General features: G+C 37.4%; 1 protein-coding gene across 8 annotated transcripts; it reads left to right on the top strand.

Annotated features, from left to right (window-relative positions):
- On the top strand, nucleotides 1–24,250 carry LOC138102717 (mesoderm induction early response protein 3-like). Of its 8 annotated transcripts, none has more exons than XM_069000482.1 (13): nucleotides 1–145; nucleotides 856–880; nucleotides 2,344–2,505; nucleotides 6,934–7,068; nucleotides 8,579–8,699; nucleotides 10,881–10,966; nucleotides 11,165–11,237; nucleotides 14,061–14,212; nucleotides 14,650–14,731; nucleotides 17,821–17,915; nucleotides 19,921–20,048; nucleotides 20,231–20,376; nucleotides 20,478–24,250. In XM_069000482.1, the coding sequence occupies exons 3-13, from the start codon at nucleotides 2,404–2,406 to the stop codon at nucleotides 20,933–20,935; spliced, it is 1,578 nt and encodes a 525-aa protein (XP_068856583.1). In that variant the 5' UTR covers nucleotides 1–145; nucleotides 856–880; nucleotides 2,344–2,403; the 3' UTR covers nucleotides 20,936–24,250. The 8 variants fall into 8 exon arrangements, with proteins under 8 accessions (XP_068856583.1, XP_068856582.1, XP_068856576.1 ...); XM_069000481.1 differs by having other exon boundaries at nucleotides 69–145; nucleotides 2,357–2,505; nucleotides 20,002–20,048; XM_069000475.1 differs by having other exon boundaries at nucleotides 69–145; nucleotides 2,357–2,505; nucleotides 17,824–17,915.
- Nucleotides 24,251–24,755: the final 505 nt, after the last annotated feature.

The following is a 24,755-nucleotide window of genomic DNA, read 5'->3' on the forward strand; positions in this document are numbered from 1 at the left end:
CCCAGTTCAGTCCTGCCGATCTCTCAGTTTCTTCACTCCCTGGCTGTCTCCGGCTGGAACTCGGCGGCTGCCATTGGCTTAGCGGCCTCATCCGGGCACTCGGCGCAACGCTGTTGCTCAGCTCGATCGTCCCAATATGGCGGAGGTGAGCGGGGAAAGCGGGCTGGGGCGTCGGAATTCGGCTGGTTCCCTGCGGGGTCCCGCTGCTGGCGGGCCCTCATCACCCGCCTCACCATCCCCGTAATGCGCTTCTGGGACGGCTCGGCGACGTGGGGTGGCCAGCGAGGTGACTGGCAACGCCTGGACACTGGGATCCTGCGCGACTAGGCCGCACGGCGGGTGCCGCGCAGCGCGGGTCCCGAGTTCGCCGCCCGCGGGCGGCCGACAAGCCATGGCCGGGCGCGCGGTCGCCGCACCGAGCCATGGAGGGTGCGGGACGGGCCAGCGGCGGCGCTGCCGCAGCGCGGGCGATGGAGAAACGCTCGGTGGGAGGGAGGAGAAGCGAGCCCTGGCCTGGCAGCGGGGAAGAGGCTGCTGGTCCGGCTCCCTCTGCCTGCCACTGTCATGTCCCGCCGGGGTCGGAAGGAGTGGGAGCGCCGGGTCAGGCGAGGCTACTTGGGGGGCTTTTGCCAGGGGAGGAGGAAAAAAGGAGAGCGACAGGCAGGGAACGAGCTAGAGAAGGAGGGATAGGAGAGGGTGAACACGATGGAGGGGCGAGTAGGGCGGGGGCTGGCGGGGGAAGGGAGCAGCTCTTGAGGGGGAGGGGATGGGAGGGGGCATGAAATGGAAACTCCTTACCTGCTGCTGGGTTGGATGGAGCCCGTGTCTCACCTCACTCTTTTTCTCTCCCCACAGGCTTCCTTTGGGAGTTCGAGCCCAGGTTCGTCTTTGCCCACCTTCTGCCCCAGTACCTAGCCTGCTGCCTGCATGCTGCTGTCTTCTTCCTTCTCCTTCCCAAACTTACCTTCTGTTGCCTCGTAGCTCTCCTAATGCTTCATTTTCAGTAACTAACTGCCTGCCTGATTTTTAAGAGATGTGCTCTGTGGAGTTCTTCCCTTACCTCTGGTCACAGTTAGTAATTGGCTGCTCAGAACCCAAAATGAAAGTAAAGTTTTGTAGCATTTTTAAGTCAGCATCTCAGTAAAACCATGTAGCCTGGAGAGCTATCACTTCTGTTCCTGATAACTGCAGGGTTGTGTAAATTTTTGATTTCTAGATAATATCAGAAAACATTTAAAATCATGATGATATGTAATTGTTAAGGTTTTAACTGCTGTTAAGGTTCTTTGGAATATTTACACATGGAAGCCTATTTAACATTAGCAGGGCTACTCATGAGAAATATTTGGGGAATGCATTTGCTTCTGTGTACCTGCTCTTGGCACTGGCTGAGCACTAGTTTGTAAGAACTAGAAGGGGAAACCAGAGGTGAAAAAGAAATATCCTAGTCTGTTTCTTTTCTCCATTATGAAAGTCTTAAGAAAGTGAACATTGAAGAACAAAACAACCCTGCATTTCAGTAATTTTCATTGTAGAACACTGACATTGCTGTGCAGCATATTTGCATCTTAAAAACTTGTTTAATATAGTGCTTTCTAACAAATGCACTTAAAATAACAACAGTACTTTTTTATGACTTATGAGTATCCTCTTGGGTAATGAAAAAGTGTCTGTTGGACCACGGAGCTGTCATAATGACTTGTTAATTACTGTGATCCATTAGAAATGTTTTGTTATTTCTGGTATATTTCCCTCTATATTTCTTGAAACTGCTATGTTTGTTCTTCCTTTTTAGATCAATTTCTAGGAATTAAATTAGTTTTATTAAAAGATCTCATCTGTGAGACTAATCTGAAGTGAGTCTTGCTGCTTATTTTGCTGTTGTTAGGAAACTAGTTTGCAACCTAAGTTAGCTGTTAATTAGTGAAAAGCTATGCTAGTTACCATATAAATAATATAAATAGAATGAGTCTATAAATCAGTGTCTTGCAGCATCTGAAATCTTGTGACATGTGGATGTTATACTTTAATGATGATTTCCAGGATCTTTAAAACAATCTTTTATTCAGTAAAATATTAATTTGGTATTGTACTTTCTGAAACTTTGTTTCAGTAGTTTAGATACTTTTCCCAAGTACTCTATACTGTAAGAGAGAAAACCACCTGTTACAATACAAAAAGGCAAGGCCAGCTAAAATAGTTGAATTTTTCAGGTAGTTAAGAATTTGTTCCATTTATTCCACTGAGAGTTCTAACTATGTATGTAAAGACTCATGCAACCTTATTTTTTTTCCTGTGATGTAATTTCATATGTTGGTATACAAAAAAAATTACTCAAATTAGGGTTTTTTGATAGTTGGCTCTTTATCCTCTGAGGATCATGACTTTGACCCTTCTGCTGAAATGCTGGTACATGATTATGATGATGAACGAACTCTTGATGAAGAGGAGGATATTATGGAAGAAAACAAAAATTTCAGCTCTGAAATTGAAGATTTAGAAAAGGTAAGAGTGACTTGCTCTCTCCTAAATGTCCATGTATGTAGTAGCTTTTTAGTGAAAAGAACATTCAACCTGTTCTTTAGTTTGTATTGTATAATGCAATTTTCTGCAAAATGCCTTTGGAGTTTTTTTTTAAAGAAAAAAATCGGGTTTGGTTAGGATATAGCAGTGCTTCCTCACAAAAAGGCTGACCTTAGCTTCTCAAAGTTATTAGTGTTAAGTTCAGATTCATCTTTTTCATTTAATAACTTTTTCACTTTGGAAAAGAAATTACTGAAGCAGATTTTAAAGTCTTATCTAATATCACTTGTCACTTTTAAGTTTTATAAGTTGGAAATAAGTTTAAATTGTACATTAAGTGACAGCTAGCTGTGTTTCATTCTGTTGGTCAGATTTTGGTTTTCCAATCTGGAAGCACAGTCCTGTTTTACACATTTTTCACATTAATTTGCTACATAAATTGTAGTTCCATGTCTCAGTTTCATCAGTTTGGCATTTGCTGGGTGTACAAAATGACCAGCATGCTCCTTGGCTTTTCCTATTCTTTTTTACATTCTTTAATTACATGTTTTTTCTGTTTCTACCTCTTGTTCATCTGTGTCAGTGCATCACCCGTTTTAAATGCCTGCTGAATGCTAAATAGCCACAAACTGATGCTGCTTGCATTACCATTCAGTGACCCACTTACACCACTCAGCATAACTTCAGATTTTGATCAACAGACTTCCAGGAAAGTGTAATTTTTAGCATTAAATAGGAGGCTGTGCTTTTGTAGTCCATTTAAAAACAAATTTTCTTAACTTCTGGGGTTTTTGCTTGTTTTGGTTTTGCCTTGCTACCTTTTACAATTATATTTTTGCTAATTATGAACTTGCAGTTATAATAGCGAAGCAGCTTGACAAGTCTGGTGGTTAAAATGGAGTTGGTACTCCACAATATGATCTTATTGCTTCTATAAAAGAAGGAAAAAGAACTGAGAGCCACTCATCTTAAACACTTTAGTACTTTATGTCCCAATCCTGGAAAGACTTGGACATGAATTTGCATTTACCCATTGTGAAAAGTCTTTGCAGAATTAAGACCTTAGTTGATTAAAGAAAACAAGTAACTTAATCAGTGTACAAGTTCAACAAGAAATTTTTTAAGGTAACATAACTTTTAAAGGTATAAATTATTGGAAAATATTTTTAATTATTTGATAACTTGAGTCAGGTAACTAAAAAAATTTCCATGGTTTGTTTTATTAATTGTGTTAGGATGCAAGTATGATGATATTTAGTAAAATAATTGGATCAAAAGCTGTTGGAAAAAAGAAGTTATAAACTAAGCCTTTCTCTTGATTTTTGCTTTTGTATCATTAGCTGTTTTTCTCCTATTACTTTCTGTACTGGTTTTGTCTGGGAGAGTTAATTTTCTTCATAGTACCTAGTATGGGGCTATGCTTTGGATTTGTGCTTAAACAGTGTTGATAACACATTGATGTTGTAGTTATTGCTAAACAAAGCTTACACAGAGCCAAGGCCTTTTCTGCTTCTCACACTGCCCTGCTGCTCGGGGGCTGGCTGGGCATTGGTCGGTTTGTGGTGAGCAATTGTTTTCATTTGGATAACTTGTGTTTCTTGGGCTTTACTTCCCCCCTCTTTTTATTTTTTCTTTTTCTTACAATTTTTAAAAATTATTATGTCTTTTTAAATATTAAGCTGTCTTTATATTAACCCACAAGTTTCTTTTTCACTCATCCAATTCTCTTTCCCCCTCATCCCATTGGGGAGGGAGGGAGCAGCTGTGTGGTGTTCAGTTGCCATCCAGGGTTAAGCCACAACAGGGCACAAATGGTTTGAGATAACATATTTGACCATAACATATTAGGAAGAATTTACATCTGTTAACATTTGCTGGTCATGATATTGATTTATCTGTTCTTGATATTAGCTTGTCTGATCTATGCCATGCTCTCTTTTTTTGCTGTACGTGTTAAAGATTGGTGTTGGATTTTGCAGTTTGCTATGCTCTCTAGTGCTTAGTGATGTTTTGCCTGCAAGATTTATTATTAAAACACTGGCCTTGAGCTTAATCTGGTATTTGGGTTCTGTACTGAAGCCATTAATGTACTTCAGGTACCATCTCATGGAGACAATTAACAATTATACTTCTTCCTCTGAGAGATTTTTTTTGTGGAGGTAATACAGAATGGCACCTTCACCACCACCTTTTGTCATGTTTTCTCCCTTGTTACAGTAACTTCAGTATCTTGAACATCCTTGGGTAGTCTAAATACTTCTATTTGTATTTCTTAGGAATATTGCTTCCGTTTTTAATGAGGTTAACAAGCTATTTAAGAATATGACCCAGGCCCTGCGGCAGTGTGGTTATGGGTGGCAAGGCACATGGGAGAATATGGACAGGTGTCTAGAAAGGTTTACACCTCCGATGGTCTGGAACTTCAGTCCTGAACAAGTGTGGAATCCTGATGAAGTGATAGAATATTTGGGGGGAAAAAAAAGATTCCCTGGCTATTCCAAAGAGGCAGAAACAATGGAAGCAGAAGTCAACTTGTTTAGTAAGAGATGAAGAAGCTTCTCCTAACAAGAAGCAGGAGAGCAAATCAGAAGAGGCAGCCTCAAAAAGAAATATTAGCAGTATATGAAGGAGTTCAAGCTGCTTCAGAAGTAGTTGATACTGAAGCACAGCTCCTTTTGGCACCTCGATTTCCTGTGTTGGGCTGGATGTTCAAAGGCAGGGTCCCCTCTACACATCATGCAACTGATGCTACGTGGAGTAAGTGGGTTGCACTGATCACACAATGGGTTTGAATGGGAAACTCCAACCGCCCAGGAATTCTGAAAGTGATTGTGAACTGGTCGAAACTTCAGTGTTGCCAAAGGAGGTGACTCGGGCTCAAGAGTCCCCACTATATAATAAACTACCAGAAAATGAAAAGCCATATGCCCTGTTTACAGATGGATCCTGTCATATTGTAGGAAAACATCAAAGTTGGAAAGCTGCCATGTGGAGTCCTACACCACGAGTTGTGGAAACTGCTGAAGGAGAAGGTGAATCAAGTCAGTTTGCAGAGGTGAAAGCCATCCAGCTGGCTACAAATATTGCTGAATGAGAGAAATGGCCAATGCTTTATCTCTACAATGACTTAGGGATGGTGGCAAATGCCCTGTGGGGGTGGTTGCAACGATGGAAGCAGAATAACTGGCAGTGCAGAGATAAACCCATCTGGGCTGCTGCATTGTGGCAAGATATTGCTGCTTGGCCAGAGAACCTGGTTGTGAAGGTACGTCATGTAGATGCTCATGTACCCAAGAGTCAGGCCACTGAAGAACATTGAAACAATAAGCAGGTGGATCAGGCTGCTGGGATTGAAGTGGCTCAGGTGGATCTGGACTGGGAACAGAAGGGTGACCTATTTATAGCTTGATGGGCCCATGGCACATCAGGATATGTAGGAAGGGATGCAGCATACAAATGGACTCATGATTGAGAGGTGGACTTAACTCGATGCCACTGCACAGGTTATCCATGAATGTTAAATGTTAATTGATTTATGGCACGGTTCAGTGTCAGTATGCCATGATCAAACAAGCCAAGTGCCTGAATGGTGGTGGGGAGCCACTGCTTGGGGACTGGCTGGGCATCAGTTGGTTGGTGGTGAGCAATTGTTTTCATTTGGATTATTTGTCTTTCTTGGGTTTTATATACCTCTTTCTTTGTTTTGTTGTGGTTCTTTTTTCTCCTATTTTCCTTGCATTAAGAAAAAAAAGTTTATTTTTAATGATTATACTGTCTATCTCAACCCATGAGTTTCTTTCTCACTTTTACTTTTTCAGTTCTCATCTCCATCCCACTGGGGAGGAGTGAGCGAGCAGCTGTGTGGTACTTAGTTGCTGCTTGGGGTTAAACTACACCACCTTCTCTACAGCCATTATAAAATATGCAGAAGATGGAAAGGAGGGATAAAAGATTGCTACATTGGTTTACTTCTGTGGTGTTTTGCACACTTGCAACTGTAACTATATAGGACTAAAGTTTTCAAGTTTTTCTGCATTTCTTTCTTGTAAGGAGATTGTTAATGTTCCTAGTCTATCTTCTGTCTTGAAGAAATATAGGCAAATCATGTTCTACAGTATGAATCAGATAAGGAGCAAATTTTTAATAATTACTCTTTAGTTTCATCCACTAAATGGTTTTCTTCAATAGTTTAATGGGACTTTATTATATGCCAAGAGACACAGTTATGAATTATTTCAGTCTCATGCCTGAAAATATTTTAGATCTTTAATCAAGATTCCTGCTTTCAATTAAGTTTTTCTTGTTTGATTTTTACTTTTGTTTTTCAAAATATGTCTTATCCTTTTAGGCCTGAATTGCTTACAAGTATTTGGCAATATGTTGAAATATTTGTAAATCTTCTTGTAATAGGAAGGAAACATGCCATTGGAAGATTTGCTGGCATTCTATGGCTATGAACCCACAATTCCAGTTATGGCTGGTTCCAGTGTGGGTAGCTCTCCAAGTGAACTTGCAGATGAGCTTCCAGATATGACTCTAGATAAAGTAAGTCAGAACTGTTTTTCCCTGTATTACAGTTTAAAAGTAGAAATCCGTGTGACCTTAACTTATATTTCACTATCTCTTGATGTTACAATATACATATCTTTGTCAATTTCAACGTACAATTAAGTTACTGTACTAGTGGTGGACTTGGCTGTGTTAGGTTTATGGTTGGACTCAATGACCTTAAAGGTCTTTTCCAACCTAAATGATTCTGTGATTGTACTTTTAATTATTTTTCAAAGATATTTAGGATCTGAATTTAATTATAATTATCACACAAATGCATAGCAACTTTAGTGGCATTATATTATTACAATTGAGAAATGAATAAGGTAATGGTTCTTCTAAAACACATTCAGAGAACTTTAAATAGATTTCCTTTTTTTTTTATTTTATACAAGTGGGATTTTTTTCTGAAAAGTTCTGTATTTTATTTTAATGTATGCAATGTCCAGAAATAATAATTCTGGCTTCGAATATACATGTCATGTATCAAACTTTTGTGGATAACTTGAAAAGTGCACTACTGGATGCTTTGGAATGTTTCTTTCAAATGCATATAATTTGTAAAAATCTCATCTTTGGAGGGTGAGAGAGAGATTGTTTTCTGTGCAATTACTATATGTATCGCATTGTTGAATATAGAAACTCAAAACTACAGTTTTTATGATTCACAGGCTAACTTTGAATTCTGAGATGAATCTGATAATTGGCTATAAGGCATGCAGCTAGTAGTTTGTATTATAAAATCTGTAGGTAGTAAGTACATGTCTTTTTTTTTTTTTTGCTTTCCATAAGTATGATGAAATTATAAACTTCACATAAAGTAGAGTATAATGATGGCTCTGCACATCTGATTCTCATTAGGAGTCACCATTTTGTTGAGGCTACAGAAATGTAGCTGGCTTCTTGTCTAATACAGTTCTTTGCCTCCCTAATCACTATACAGAGGGGTTCAAGCATGTCTGGTAGTGGAGGAAGCGCATTCTCACTCCCTCCCTTTCTTTTGCCCTCCCCTTTGCTTGCTCTTGCTCGCCCACCCCCCCACTTTCCACTTTATTATCTGTAATTCTTCTCAGGAAAAATCTATGAAAGTGCTTGGCTTTGGTTTGGGTTTTTGTTTGTTCACCCATTACCCACCTCCCCCTTGAATTTAAGGGGTATCTGTGATGTAAAGAATGACAGAATTTTAAATGTTTCCACTCACTTTTTTATTTAAAAGCAGTTGGATGAACATCTGAGATTTGATGCTTGCAGAGGTTACTACTTGTGCATTTATTTTAATAGACAAGGGGGAAATAAACCTCTGTGTTCAACTCTGAAATGAATGGTTATATTTGTTCTGAGAATTAGAAGTGGATTAGCTTTTTAATAGTGAACAGTCTGCTAAAATTGCTTATGGTAAAATAATTCATTTTAATTAATGAGACTTGCAATTTGTTGAATCTAAATGCTCACCAGTCTATATTTAATAGTCTGAAGTTTTATTTTTTTTATTTTAATGATACAGGAGGAAATAGCTAAAGACCTCTTGTCAGGCGATGATGAAGAAACGCAGTCCTCTGCTGATGACTTGACACCATCAGTTACTTCACATGAGGCTACTGACTTCTTTCCTCGGCCATTAAGATGTAGGAAACCTAATTTTATAATAGTACTCATAAAGTCTTACCATATACTATGAACTATATAGCTTTCTAGTTTAAAATATCAAAATTGCAGTGGGATTGAGAAACAGTGCTTTGCAGGATGTTGTACATGAATATTGTCTTTGGTTGGTATTATTGATTACCTAAAAAGACCTATATTTAATATAGAGCTCAAAGCAGAAGCACAATTAATTTTTCTAAAAATACAGTAGTTTTTCATAATTAATACTTAATGTATGTCAAGGAACACTCTTTGTAATTTTCTGTACATTGGTGAATGGCATGAATATGTAACATGTTCTTTTAAATTAGTGTTTCTCTACTAAAATTTTTGCTGCTACTTTTAAGCCAGTGACTTCTCTATTCAGCCTATGGATGTGAACTGGAATTTGGTTTCTTTGTGATTATTTCCCTTCACACATTCAATGGTTTTCCATAGGACTTCATGAGCCAAAGTGGTTTTATATGGGATGGGGCCTATTAACCCATGACCACCAAAATTTTACTACCTGTGGAACTATTATGGGAAAGATCCAAGACCCATTGGTTCAATTATCCAACCTTGGCAAGATATTCCTCATTGCTCCAACTCTAGTACACCAGTGAACAAATGAACTGCAATAGACAATGTGGAGGATTTTAATCACAATTTTAATGTGGCAAGTATCTTGAGCTTTTTCTGGGGGATTTCATCCCTCTAGAGAAAGGGGATGATAAAGGGCATGTGCTGTCTCAATCATCAGCAATTGTAGCCCTTTGCATGCTGCTGATTGTGTAATGTAAGGCATTTTTGAGAGAGATACAAAAACCTTTAAAAATTATAGTGCCCTTTTTTAGTTAAGCAAACCCCAATCTCTCTGGCACTTAAACATTGTTTGTGAACTGTTAATGAATATGACACTGAAAGTGTGGCAACTTTATGGAAAGAATTATTAGCTCCTTCATCTTACTCAGGATTAAGAAACAGTCATCTTTGCTTTCAGCTATTGTGGTTTTTCTATCAGAATGTTGCTCTTTATTAGAAATTTTGATTGGGCATTTTAAAATCAAATATTCACCATGTCAGGGAGGGAAATGTCAGTTTTCTGTGCTTTGACAGTTCCATCTTTTTTTTTTCCGATCCCTGTCCATTTCTCTTAAGATAACATTCAATTTTAAGATAAGTCTAACACATAGGCCATTTTGTTGAATTTGGATTAATTGGAAAAAATAATTGCATATTATTATCCAGGTATATTGCTGTTTCACGCATTCATGTTAGCTTCTTGCCTGCTATTTCTAACAGCAAAAAGAGAGACTGGTGATTCTAGTAATGACTACAGGAGAGGAGCCTCAGTCTATAGTCTTGGATATTGTTTTTGATGTTGATGATTCTATTTAGTTGTGATGAAGCTAAAATTGAAACCCTATTTGTGAGCATGTTATTACTGAAAATTGAGAATATGAAATAGCTTTTATCTTATCAGAACTATAGATTCCATTCTGCTGGGGATAAAATAAAAAAATAGATTTACTTCAGAACCCAGAACCACAGAGTTCCAAATTCTAAAATATGAGTTATTCTGTGGAGTACTGTATTTGAATTACTTGGAGTGCTCTGCTGTATTTCTTCCTAAGGAAAAAAAATATTAAAGAGGAGTAAGCAGTCTTTTGTTGTCTTTTGCTTATTCTGTTTTCTGTATATCTACTATATGTTTAGTCCTTGCTGAGGTAGCCTTGTTTAAAGGAATGTTTTGAATGTCAATTAAAACTTCAGATGAAAGGCTTCAGTAGGTAATAAAGACTTGCCTTCAACTTTACTTTCTTTGTGATTAACCCATGGCTAAGTCATAGCCCTGGAAGTTTTCTGTTTTTCTCATACCTTTTCTATAAGGTGTAAGCATTTATTGAAGAAAATTAATGAAGAAAAATGATCTAATTTCCTTTTGACTATTAGAAATATTGTCTTAGTTGCAATAATGGTAAATGTTTCAGTTCTGCAATATGAAATCACCAATGCTTTCTGACTTAATTCTAGTTTGATAGAAATGTAGATCAACAGACTGGTGATGAGTGTCTTCCAGAATAAAAGCAGGGCTCCTCTCAAAAGTAAAGAATATCTTGTAGTTCTGTGTTTGAACTGAAAATTCTTCCTAGCTAAAACCAACTTATTTGTGTCTGAAGCAAACACTACATGTGATGGAGATAAGGAATCAGATGGTGAAGACATAGAGGCAGACAATGGTAATTCGTCTGAAGATTTGAGAAAGGTAATAACTATATCTTAAGAAAAAGTTAATAAAACTTTTACTATTAAAAAAATGCATTAAAATTTATAGTACATATCTAAAATAGTACCTTAATTCTGAAATTATCTGCAAAATCCCATGTTAATGGAATTTGTAATGCTTCCATGCACAGAATATTAAGGTAGTAGCCTTTTCTTATGATTTTTGTTATATCTTCAGGAAATAATGGTTGGTTCACAGTATCAGGCTGAAATTCCACCTTACCTTGGCAGATACAGTGATAATGAAAAGGGTAAGTTATTCTGTTTTAGTTTTTATCTTATATTTATACATAGCAGCTAATGGAAAAATGTTATTTAAATTTATAAGATAAATTCAATGACTTAGTTAAAAATACCAAACCAACCAACCAATAAACCCCTAGTCAACTGAAGTATTGAAACCACATAATTATATCTTAAAAGTGTGATTCTACAACTTTGAAAGGATATTTTCGAGAAGACATAGGAGAGTGGATTACAGTGTTAATTCTGAAGTATCTAGTAATATTAGGAGGCGACAAACTGTGGGTCAAGAAGTAAATATTTTCATCAGGGTATCATAACTGGGCTATGAACATGTAAGTTTACATTGAAGATCTTCAGTATTTTTCTTTGCTTCTTTTTTAGCAAGCACGACAGTGTGGATTACAAAATGGTTATGAAAAACAAAGCAATGAACTATTTGAATTTTCCATAGCATGAGCAGATGATGTAGATCTAGATATACCTTGTCTTTAAAAAAAAAGATGTTTTAAGTATGATGTTATTGCTGTGTAAATTTAGGTTAAAAACTGAAGTTGTGCCAGAGTGGAAGAAATAACTTTATTTAATAGAGTTTCATTTGGTACCTTTAGAAACCTTCACTGGCTGGAAGCATTAGCAAGTGAACATCTCTTGTGTTGCTTAAGAGATCTATGGAAGTTTTCTATTTTTTATGATTTGAGCATGATGCTTACTGGTTGTAAGAAATAGAAGGGTGAAAACGAGTTTTATCTGAATAGTCCTTTTACTATTTACACATCTTGACTTCTCCTTGGTCAAGAACTAGAGAAGGGCCAATAACCAGAGGATGATCAGGAAGGCATTAATCTGACAACTTTCTCTGGAACAAGCTGGTGCTAGAGAGAACCAGAGAGAGTATTGTTCACTGGCATAGCCAGGAGCAAAGAGCTACCAGATGGGAGAGCCTGAGGAGTTCCTCTTGAGAATATCAGGCATGGATTCCAGCAAAAAGTGCTGGGTTGTCTTGATAATGGAGATTGAAGCTGAGCTCAGCAATGCTTGGAGAGAGTGGAGGATTCTGTAAAAACCTCTTTTGTACTCCCTGAAGAGTTTGTGATAGCAAACAGGAGCTTATATTTCTGCCGTAAAGTCCCAGCTATTGGAATTGTGCTAGAAAGCAGTTTGCTCTTCTATAAACCTTACACTTGTAACATGTCTGTTTAAAAGCTTTCAATGTTCTTAAGTCATAACAGAACTTTAGGAGATGTAATTTTATTCTTCACCTTAGCTTAATATTATTTCCTGCAGTTATATGAGAGATTTGAGAATCTTCTTCATCTCCTCTAGTGTAACTGCCATTATACTTGGGTGTGTTTGAATTTAATAACTCTAATTTGTATTGCCAAGAGAGTACATAAAGCATTATGTGTAAACACATGTATTGATCAGAATAAAGGATTTAGTTTAATCTAGAATCTAAATGTATGCATTGACAAGGGTTCAGGCCAACTCTTAAATATTTCCAATATATTTCAAATAAGCTACTTGAGGGGTGCATACATGATTTCAGTATACTATGAAGGAGGACTATACATCCTGATTGCATGTAAAATATGGAACATACAAGTTGTTAACAGCATTCAGTTGTTAGTGAATGGAAAAAGAAATTACCACATTGAGACCTAGATTTCCATTCTGTTAAGTAAGTGTGCCGGTTTGGCCAAATCTAGAAATATATCCTCTGAGAGAAGGCAGGCTATAACCACCCCTCCCCCACCAGGTTCGGGGAAAAAAAATAAATTTTCCTCAAAGGAAAGTGAAAGAGATAAAAACTATTTATTGAACAAACACACAGGAAAAGGGATAATGATGCTAAATCATAAAACTTCTCGATCTGCTGAGAGAAACCTGGGAAAATTTCAGAGTTCTTCCGTAGATCTCTCTCTCCCCCTCCTTGGAGCTGGGACGGGGTAGTGGGCCCACCTCCAGGGCCAAGGCCTTGGTAGAAAGTCCTCCTGATGTATTCTGATGTTGAAACAGTCCAGCAGGGAGAAAAGGAAAAAAAAAATGAAGTCCCAGGAAAACAAAAGTTCAGCTCTCCAGAGGAAAAGGAGCTGAGGAAAAAAAACTGCTGAAAGCTGGCTGGAAAGAAAAGCAAACCGGGTGCTTCCCTTCCCTCTCATTCTCCTGCCGCAGCTGAAAAAAAAAAAATCTCTATCTCTGTGCGACCTTGAACAAGCTGCAAACTGCTTTGAAAAAGTTTTGCTCAATTTTTTTCTCCCCCCTCTCAGGCTGAGTTTAAAGGCATAGAAAGGCATAAAATTAATTTCTGGGCATGGGGCAGCGATATGGGCTACACATCACAAAGTCATCCCAAGACAGTAAGTTTTAGCAAATTTTAGTAGAAAATGATCAGTTAGCTGCCACCTCTTTTTTTATTTTATATGCAATTTTTGAAATATTAAAGTACACATTTTATTGTAAACTATAGCTTATTTGTTGTAAACAGCTGAATAAAACTGAGTGGCTTTGCTAGTTTTTTTATATGAAGATTAATACATATGCATAATTTGACTTGAATCATCTAGCTGTCAACAAGCTGCTCCTCTGTAGAGATTGTCTCAAGAGCCAGTCCCTTATCTCATCCTCATGGAACCTGAATCTCTTCACCATACCACACTGCAGTCTCTCTCTAAACTAAGGCTTTTGGGGGAAAAAATGAGCTGCAATTTGAAAGTGGCATGACAGCGCTTGATTTGATTACTTCTGTATTCCTGTTCTTTGTGAAATAGCTTTTTATGTTCTAGCCTTAAAAATGTCACACTTGCCATAAATGAATTCTGTTTTAACAGCCTATGAAAATGAAGACCATTTACTTTGGAAACCTGATGTGATCTCAGAAAGTAAAGTTAAAGAATACCTTTTTGAAACCTCCTTAAGAGCAGGAAATGAAAATATGATTGGCAGAATTCCTGAAGGACTACATACACGTGACAATGAACAAGTATATTTTATATCCTGTTCCATTTGTGACACATTGCTTTGTAATTAATGTGTTCTCTTTCTCTGCCTTGTATTATAAAGGCAGCAATATTTTTTTTAATTGGATGGTACTGGGGTCAGGATCTTATTTTTAATTTTAAACACATGCTTAAAATTGAGTATTTGAATGTTGGCAGTGTGATCTATGATGTTTCCAGTTGACATGCTGTTGACAAATCCAGCTTTCGTAATTATTACATATAATGTTTTACATTTGCTTAATTAAACCTTGCCTTAACATTTGGATGGTTTTGCTATTGATTATTTTAACATTTTCATCCTGTATAAAGATATATCCTCTTTTTACATTAGATATGTTCACTGAAAGGGTTGTTTCAGAAATTTAGATAGGATATTTGGAAACTTTAACTCTTTCTAAAGATGACTTCTATTTTATAGGCACTATATGAACTTCTCAAGAGTAGCCATAATGTTAAAGAAGCAATTGAGAGATACTGCTCAAATGGAAAGGCATCTCAGGGTAAGAGAGAGTATCTGCTTTTTAAGAAACATGTCTTTGGAGGGGGTAGAAAACACGAGTAAGATTAAGATTAATAAGCACATCCCTTTTCCATGATGTCTTTAGCACAGATTACTCATAGAATCATAGAATATGCTGAATTGGAAGGGACCCACAAGGATCATCAAAGTCCAACTCCTGGCCCTGCACAGGACACCCCAAAAATCCAACCAAATGCTTGTCAAGTTCTGGCAGCCTTGGGGCCGTGCCCATTCCCTGGGGAGCCTGTTCCAGTGCCCAACCACCCTCTGAGTGAAGAACCTTTTCCTAATATCCAACCCAAGCCTCCCCTGACACAGCTTCAGCCATTCCCTCGGGTCCTGTTACTGGTCACTAGAGAAGAGATCAGTCCATGCCCCTCCTCTTCCCCTCACAAGGAAGTTGTAGACTGCAATGAGGTCTGACCTCAGTCTCCTCTTCTCCAGGCTGAACAAGCCAAGTGCCCTCAACAGCTCCTCATACGGCTTCCCCTCAAGGCCCTTCACCAACTTTGTAGCCCTCCTTTGGACGCTTTCTATTAGCTTTATATCTTTCTTATACTGTTGTGAGCAAAACTGCCCCCAGGACTTGAGGTGAGGCTGCACCAGTGCAGAGCAGTGCAGGACGATCCCCTTGCTTGACTGGCTGGGAATGCTTTGCCTGATGCACCCCAGGACACATTTGATTCTCCTGGCTGCCAGGGCACTGCTGACTCTTATTCAACTTTCTGTCAACCAGGACCCCCAGGTCCCTTTCTGTGGCACTGCTTTCCAGCATCTCGTTCCCCATTCTGTCTGTACATCCAGGGTTGCCCCCTCCCAGGTGCACATTCCAGGACTTGCCCTTGTTAAACTTCATATGGTCTCCCTGCAGGGCCTCCCTGCATTCAAGGGAGCCAACAGCTCCTCACAGTTTTGTATTATATGCAAACTTGCTTAGCATCCCTTCCAGTCCTGCATCCAATTTGTTTATGAAGATGTTGAAGAGCACAGGGCCTAAGATGGAGCTCTTCAAAATCTCACTAGTGGCAGGTGGCCAGTCTGATTTCACCCCATCAACTATAACCCTTTGCACCTAACCCGTGAGCCAGTTGTTCACCCACGGCATTTTTTCCAGAGGGATCCTGGGAGAGACAGTATCAAAAGCTTTACTGAATCCAAAAAGATGACATCAACTGGCTTCCCTTGATCAACTAGGTGGGGAACCTTGTCATAAAAGGAAATCAGGTTTGATAAGCAGGACTTTCCCCTCATGAAGCTCTGTTAGCTATGATGGCTGTGATTGATGACTGCGTTGTCCTTCAGGTGTTTTTCAATAATTCCCATTAGGTATATAACTCAGATTAGGTATAATCTGTTGGCCAGATGGAGATTTCTGCTAGAGAAGTTTACAGTTCATATAAAGGTTGCAGGATCAGATTTTGCATCTTTTCTTTCCTTCTTTTTTCCTTTTTTTTTTTGCCATTTTCAGAATGATATAGACTGAGGAGAAGGGGGGAGAGTTGTAATTTTGCTCCCATAAGGCAGTTCTCCCCCACATTACAGTACCTTTTTGAGATAATCATCAATTATAATCTGATGACATTTATACGAGAATCAGGAGAACATAGCTGATAGTATGAGTGAGTCTCACTCTTCATCACTGTGCTAACATTGTGCTATGTCAACCCTAAACTGGTTCTACTGTATAATTCTGTAGGTCTATGGTAGAGTGTGGAGAGTTTTGCTTGAGTTTACAGTGGAAAACAATCTTGTTTGTCCCTAACTTTATTATTCCCTTAAATAAAAATCAGTGTATCATTTAGCAAAGACAGTTCTTTGTCCTGTAGTTTGACACGTTCCATAAATCAGAAATGGACTATGAACCCTGGTATAAGTTTGTATTCTGGCAGATAGTCCCTACTCAGAACTCAATCCAAGGGGAATTAGAATGTCTATGAGTTTGGTGCTGTGAAAGCTTAAGTATCTAAGATAAAACTGAAGGAAACAATAAGGAATATCAGAGCAGTGTTTCAGAAAGCTCTTTTATGAGAGATTGTGTGTTAGAGACCTAAATTCTGTCCTAAGGACTAGTGTTCATCCTCTCCCAGGCCCCACGTCAAATGGGGTTTATATCCTCATTTAAAATGGTGCAGGATGATAATACTGTTGATGCCTGTCTCTTAGAATAACCATTGTGCAATGATCTATACCCACTGAAGTTCACTGCTATTCTCAGTAGGAGATAAAAATCTACATCTCCCAAGATAATTTCATAACAGTGAGGCTTTACATGGGGATCTTCTCTTTGAAGTTTGAGAATTCTGTAGTAAGGAGTGCCAAAGTAATGGACTTGTAGTGGAATGATTATCACCTTCATCTGAAAGCAGCAAGGTCTTTGTTCCAGTGTCTGCTTCCAGAAATGTTTTGAAATGTGTTTGTTGGTTGGTTTTTGTTCTCCACCCCCATTGGCTTTAAATGACAACTGAACAGATCACTATTATGAATGTAAGATGCCTGAAATATCCCTCCTTTGTTATATATAGACACAAAGCTAGAATCAAGATAGGGAAGCAACAATACTTGAGACAAAACTGACCTACTCAAATAGTTTGAGCTACTTTTTTTAAAAGCTTTTATTCCTTTTTAGTGTTTTTTTTTTGTTTTGTTTAATTCGTAAAACTAAAATTCACTTCTGTCTTTAAAAAGTCAGAGGTTGTTCCTTCACTCTTTTTTTTTCCCAACGGTCACTGTTCTTTGTATCTGATGCAAAAAGGAATATTCAGAAAAATAATGATTTTAACAAAACTTGGGGGTTTTTTTATGACAAACTTCTTAAGAAATAATTTATTAAGTATTTTGAATGTCCTTTGCCCTCCAGGGTAAAATACTTCAGTAATCAGTCTTTTATGAGTCTCTATAAACAGGAATACTAGATTTCAGGTAGAATATCTGTACATTAGAGGAAAGAACATGGGTCTAAATAACTGAACTTTTGGAGTTTTTTTTAGAGTGTGTGGATGTTCAGGCATTAGCAACACAAAGATTAGTGAGTGAAAATAAATTTATCATGCTACTTTTGCAATTGTCTAGAAGAGATGACAGCATGGACAGAAGAAGAATGCAGAAGCTTTGAACATGCACTTCTGATTTATGGAAAAGACTTTCATCTCATACAGAAAAACAAGGTTAGTATTTTACAGTTAAATGGAAGAATTGGTAGATGATATGATGCTGAATGTTTGTAAAAGCAATGCCTTTTTCAGAAGCTATGCAAAAGAATGAAATAAGAGCCAACATATTAAAACCAGCTTGGTGTTTCCGCACTAATTTTGCCTCTGATGCCATTGGAAAAGCTAAGTGTTGCAACACGAGTCAATATATTCTCTTTGAAATCAACTTCTGTTTATATTAATTCCATATATGCATTTATGGTATAATTTAGATAAAATGTCTGCCTCTCCTAGAGGTGTATTATTTTCATACCATGGCTGTGAGAGGGGAAAATGCATCTTTAATTATTTTTGTCACTCAGAAGGTGTAATTTCTACAGAAATGGGCTTAGCTCTTTGTGTTTTCAGAAAGTGTAGTCATCCATCAGTACTCTGGTTTCTGACCAACAAAGGAGTTCTAATTTTGATCTGAATTGCTTCTGATTAACTCCTCTGTGCCTGAAGAATAGGAATTGGACTTTTTTTTTATCAAGTATATGTATAATTTGGTACAGTTGTCAGTATGGGTGTTTCCAAACTTTCTGTACATCTCCTGTATGTTTTGATACCACCTTGAGGCTTTGTACTGGTTGTGACTGGGATAGAGTTAATTTTCTTTATAGTAGCTAGTATGGGCTATGCTTTGGACTTGTGCTGGAAACAGTGTTGATAAGACACTAATGTTTTAGTTATTGCTGAGCAAAGCTTATGTAGAGTCAAGGCCTTTTCTCCTCAGACTATCCTGCCAGCGAGGAGGCTGGGAGTGCACAAGAAGTTGGGAGGGGACACAGCTGGGACAGCTGACCCCAACTGACCAAGGGGGTGTTCCAGACCATATGACTTCCTGCTCAGTAATAAAACTTGGGGGTGAAGGTTGGTGGGTGGGGGCTGCTGTGGCTTGGGGACTGGCCAGACATCAATTGGTTGATGGTGAGAAGTTGGGTTTTTATGCATTGCTTGTTTTTCTTGGGTTTTATTTTCCTCTTTTTTAGCATTTTTTTTTAAATTAGTAAACTGTCTTTATCTCAACCCATGAGTTTTCTTACTTTTGCCCTTCTAATTCTTCCCCCCCATCCCACTGGAGGGGGGAAATGAGCAAGCAGCTCTGTGGTGCTTAGTTGCTGATGGGGCTTAAACCACAACAAGTTTTTTCTTTAGGACACTGGTGCTTTTGTTGTATTTCAGGTAAACTTCATAGGGTTGTGGTTGCTGTTCAACAACAGTTAGATAATCCTGTTCAACACTTGGCTTAACCTGTCCTATGCTAAATATCTGGGTGGTTCAAATTTTAAATGGACCTTATCCGTAAACAGTAATTCACCAGAGATACAAAGAAATTATTTAAAAATATTTTTTCCAAAGTGCAACAAAACATGAGTTGATCTGTCACTATGGATCAGAATTTTCCAAGTACCCTATGTCTTTTCTGCTTCATTTCTCTTGGGTAATTTATTTGCTCAGCATTTTACTTCTTAAGAGAGTCTGTCCCATAGTTAAAAAAATTACTATGTAGGTTATGAACTGAAATACTTCAGATGTAGATACAGTTTCAATCTAGTTTAAAAAACAAACCTAAATAACAATAATGCATACAATAGAACAGATGTGATAATTATTTAGAATAGAATATACTGTTTCAGTTGGATGGGAGCTACAATGATCATCTAGTCCAACTGCCTGACCACTTCATGGCTTGCCAAAAGTTCTGGCATGTTTTTAAGGGCATTATCCAAATGCCTCTTAAACAATGACAGGCTGAGGCCTCGACTACCTCTCTAGGAAGGCCATTTCAGTGTTTGACCACCCTCTCGGTAAAGAAATTTGAAACCGTAGATCTCTTTTTCAGGTCTTCTGATTTAATTTGTTTGTTACAGATACTAGAACAGTAAAACTAACAATATTGCAGGAATATGGGGACTGGGGAGATGACAAAACATAATGCTTTGCATTTATCTTATCAATTCTTCTTGCCTTCTTTTAGGTAAGAACCAGAACAGTTGCTGAGTGTGTGGCTTTCTATTACATGTGGAAAAAGTCAGAACGTTATGATTACTTTGCTCAGCAAACAAGATTTGGAAAGAAGAGGTATAACCATCATCCTGGAGTTACGTAAGTAAAATGTCCTTGGAATATGTTTTCTGTTGCAAATTGTAAATGTAAAAGATTAGTTTTTCTTCCCATCATTGCAGTGTAAAGCTGCAGTGGCTATGGCAACTGAGAATAAATCCATCATCATTTTTAGGCCTTGTTTTCCTGTTAAATAACCCATTATGAATGCCATATTCTTAAAGGGACTACATGGATCGTTTGGTAGATGAAGCAGAAGCTCTTGGTGGAGCAGTACATTCTTCAGCCTTAACATCTAATACTCGAACAGAAAGCATTCCTGATCAACAGCTAAGCATTCTGAACTCTATCACTGCCAACGAGTTGACAGGTAAATCAAGGGGAAAAAAACCAAACAAAACCCACAAACTTTTTGTTGTAACTATATAAACAACTATTTCATTTACATTTTATGTTCATCTTTTTTTCCAGCACTGACAAACAGTGTAGCTACAGTCTGTCACACTTCAGATGTGAACTGCCTGGATGATGCCTTCCCTCCTATGGACAGCTTACCCCGAGCACCAGTTAATCGTGTGCCTGTTGGAACAGAAGAATTGCTTAACTTGCCTAGCAATGGTGAAAGTGATTGTTTTAATTTATTTGAGACTGGCTTTTATCACTCAGAGTTAAACCCAGGGAACATGTGCAGTGAGGAGACAGAAAGACCTGCAAAGAGATTGAAAATGGGGATCGCTGTCCCAGAATCTTTCATGAATGATGTCTCTGTAAATAACCTTGGTGTGGACTTTGAGAACCATGCACACCATATTACCAGTGCCAAAATGGCTGTTTCAGTGGCTGACTTCAGCAGTCTATCTGCAAATGAGACAAATGGTTTTATAAATACCCATACTCTTCACCAACATACTGCCCTTCACTCAGAATGACTGTGGAAAACTAAACAAAGAGTGGGTACTTTATGCAGTAGTAGTAAACTTGATGGGAGCTATCAGGTTTGCTTAGTCTTTCACTGGAAGTTCGAACTTTGACATCAGTGATGTCTTTTTATGTATAGAACTATATCTTGATTTACCAAGAGTAATTTCTTTTTTCAGTCCATAAATGTGGAAATGTTCGGCGGAGTTTGGAACTAAGAGAACTCTGTGGTGCAGCTTTAAGCTCTGTTTCAAATTTATTTTAAAGCCTGTAGAGAGAGGCCACCATTTCAAAACCAGCATGGAAGTTCTAAACTGATTGGAGTAGCTTTTTAGTCAGTTACTTTTGCCATAATGGATGCAGTGTAATAACAGTGTTTACAGGTACAGTTTCTGATCCCTGCTCAATGTAGCATTTTATTTTTTTTTATCTTATAAAGACAGGGATGGGTTTCTTTAACTTAAACTGCGCAAACATACAAGGATGTTTTTTAAATGGAACCTTCTCTCATGTGATACTAAACTAGAGCACTTCAGTTTAAAAAAACAGCAATTTCATCTTGGTGGAAGCTAGCACAAGGGACATAACATGAATAAATTATGAAGACCTACACTTGGAGGCTGTTGCAAAATTATAGGCCATGGCTACCTTACACAGAAGTAATTATGCTGCCAGAGGTATCTGTGTACTTTAAACTTACTGGCTTAAACAGATATATTTTAGACTGTTTTATTCAGATGAGTTTTGTCCACAACTTTGAAGATTAATGCACCTGTGTAGCTTAACTTTCCTAAGACAGCTGATGTATAAAGCTACAGTCTGCACACCTTAGGATTTACCACTAAACAAACAGTCTGCATTTTGGAAGACAAATTGTTTGGAGCACTGCAGTTCAAAGTGTTACAGTTTTGAGGGACTATCTAGTTTATATAGAAGTAGTAGAACCTTGAAGTATGTATTTGAAAGTTTTTCTTCAGTATGGATTGCATTTATTTGTTTAGCAAGTCATTAGCTCAAAAATGGCACTTCACCACTTTTGGTCAAATAGAAAAGGATGAGTAAAAATGTTTCCCATAAAAGCAACTATTTAACCTCAATAAAGTTTTATTTTGACCATTGAGTGCAATTTAGCCATTCATGAAGTTTTCTTGAAAATGTTAGCTCTTAATTCTTGTGGGAGAACATCAGTAGGTTTACCCCTTTCCCTCCATGCTTTTCCTTTGCACTGTTCATATTACAAATTTAATTGCCACAAAGTTGTTTTGATTATTAAAGTGATTAAGCTTGCATTGTTGATATTTGTAATAGTTGCTTCAAGGTTATGCTGAATAATTAGAAAGTAGTGACTTTAATATTTGAAAGGGAAGAGGGTATTTATTATACTTACTGTGAACTGCATTGACATCCTGAGTTATGGATGCAGTGTATGGAGTTTTCTTTACAGCACTGCAATGAAGATTACTTTAAAGCATTTATGCAATGGCACATTTATCATATTAAAACAAATTAGTTTAGCACAGTGGACAAAAGTAAAGATAATTTTGTAATCAGTTCTTAACTTATACATCTGAAATATGGAATTCTAGTAAGTACACAGTAAATAATGGATAGCCTTGGCCCTGTGTTGTACTCTGACATTTTTAGCCAAGTTGTCAGCTTCTTGTTGCTGTGTTTTGTGCTGAACTGTGTACCTTGTTTTTTTTCTTAATGAATCAACATATTTTATGTAATTTTGTAAAATACTGGTCATAATCCTTCATTGTTATACATTCAAGTCTATGGGTTTACAGTGAGTGGCTGATCTGTATAAAAATCATTATACAAAGATGACTGAATGCTTATAACAGTTGTGTTTAAATGAACATGCCCATTCTCATTAGCTGATGCAGTAATATATTCAATTTATCTATGCATTGCTGGGCTCTTAATGTAGACAGAGACTTGTCTAAGGCTTGGGTTGTCAGCAAGTTGAATGGACACTTTAGTTATTTAATAAAGACTTTTGACCAAAATTCAGAAAATTATGGGAGAAAAATTAATTTCAGCTAGTCTAATAGATTTTTAAATGCTGATCTTATTTAGTTTGTTGGCTAGCTAGCTGTTATCGTTTACTTTTAATTCCTTGTTAAAATGAGGCAATAATTTGCAAGATTTTGTAAATATTTAATTCTTCATATCTTTTTAGATATCTATTTCAATATTTTCTGACTACTTGCGTGTATAGTAACATTTTTGTGCATGCTTGATGTGACATTCATAAATTTGTACCACAATGACTTTATCCATGTAAAATAGCTATTTATTGAATTTTTCATTTAGAAGCTGGACTTAATTATTTTTCTCTCAGTTGAAACATTTAAAATGGAGAACTTGTTACTGTTTATTAAAAGAATTGTCTATTGAAAGTCAGCATGAAAATAACTAAATTGCAACCATATGAAGAAATTATATTGCCTTGGTTCTTTGAGGGTGAAGCACAATTCTTATAACAAACTGTGATGAATTCTTTGTCGTCTGCTATACTTGTTTTTCATACAAACAAACCAAAAATCCATAATGGGCAATTGCAGTGTTGGTAAATGTATCCTTTTAATGTACAGGGAATCTGAAGGGGATAGCTGATTCATTTAGAAGTGTAACTTGGTGCTGTGATTATAGCAATACTTTTACTTTGGTTACTCATATGTCTTCTCATGTTAGGTTTTTAAAGGTTTAGTTTTCCTCTTGCCATGGTCAAAGTACTAAATTGTGTACTATTAGGTCAATGAATTGTGTAATTGTTTCCTGGTTTTAACCTTTAAAACTGAGGATCAAAAATGTATGAAAACATCAGATCACATAGAACATAATGATAGTACTTAATTTAACCAAAGTCTTTAGGTAAGTATTTCAACTTTGAATGTAAACTAATGTATAAACTGACCAACAGGGACACTATTTGCCCAGCACTACAAGCACATTGTCTACAGATGGGGAAACTAAATACAGTAATTTATAAAATAATGACAAGGTTACTATTTTTTTATTCCTATTTTTCATTGGAAGAAGGAAAATACTATCAATTGTAAAATACAGAAGGTATGGTTATAGTCCTCTTAATAAAACAGATTCCAGTTATTCAAAGTACCTTGTGCATAACAACAAATTTCGTGACAATCGGGACATGATTTTTAATATCAGATGTTCAAGAGGAAGTTGCTATTGTTGCATTGGTTTTAATATTTGTACATAAACACTGATTTTTATTTTTTTTTTAGCATTATTTTCTATTTGTTGTACTTTAATACCTGGTGTACAATTCCAGAAATAAATATCTGGGAACTTTTCTTTATTTGTGATGGAGATACATGAAAAGCTTGGTTAGCTACTTTCTTTTCAGAAATATATAGCAATACCTCTGAACACATTTTAAGATACTCTGGGTCCTCCTGAAGTGCACACTACCACTCTAAGCAGCTGGGAGAAGTCTCACAAGCAGTAGCCTTTGTTCTTGCAGGCGACTTCAACTTACCCGATGTCTGCTGAAAATACAATACAGGGGAGAGGAAGCAGTGTAGGAGGTGGTGTGGTTTAACCCCAGCTGACAACCATGTACATGCAGGAATAACCGAGGCTGTTTTCCCCAGCATGTTTCTAATGTGCACTACAGGAACTATCCCCTTCTACAGTACATAAAAGTTTTGATTGGGCAGGGCCAGCCCAATTGGCAGATCCTCTGGTGTTGACTAACCAGGTGTCTTTTGTTAAATGTGTATTCCAGTGTTTGGAGGTCCCACCAGACATTGCTCTCAGTGTAATCTTTAACAGTCCATTGTATTTTTTGACTTTTCC

The sequence above is a fragment of the Aphelocoma coerulescens genome (assembly GCF_041296385.1).
Source record: "Aphelocoma coerulescens isolate FSJ_1873_10779 chromosome W unlocalized genomic scaffold, UR_Acoe_1.0 ChrW_unloc_scaf_1, whole genome shotgun sequence".
Lineage (NCBI taxonomy): Eukaryota > Metazoa > Chordata > Aves > Passeriformes > Corvidae > Aphelocoma > Aphelocoma coerulescens.

Coding starts and splice junctions, on each gene's coding strand:
- LOC138102717 (XM_069000474.1), top strand. Junction 881..2,356: donor CTTTGGGAGTTCGAGCCCAG/GTTCGTCTTTGC, acceptor GTTTTTTGATAG/TTGGCTCTTTATCCTCTGAG. Junction 20,377..20,477: donor CACTGCCAACGAGTTGACAG/GTAAATCAAGGG, acceptor CTTTTTTTCCAG/CACTGACAAACAGTGTAGCT.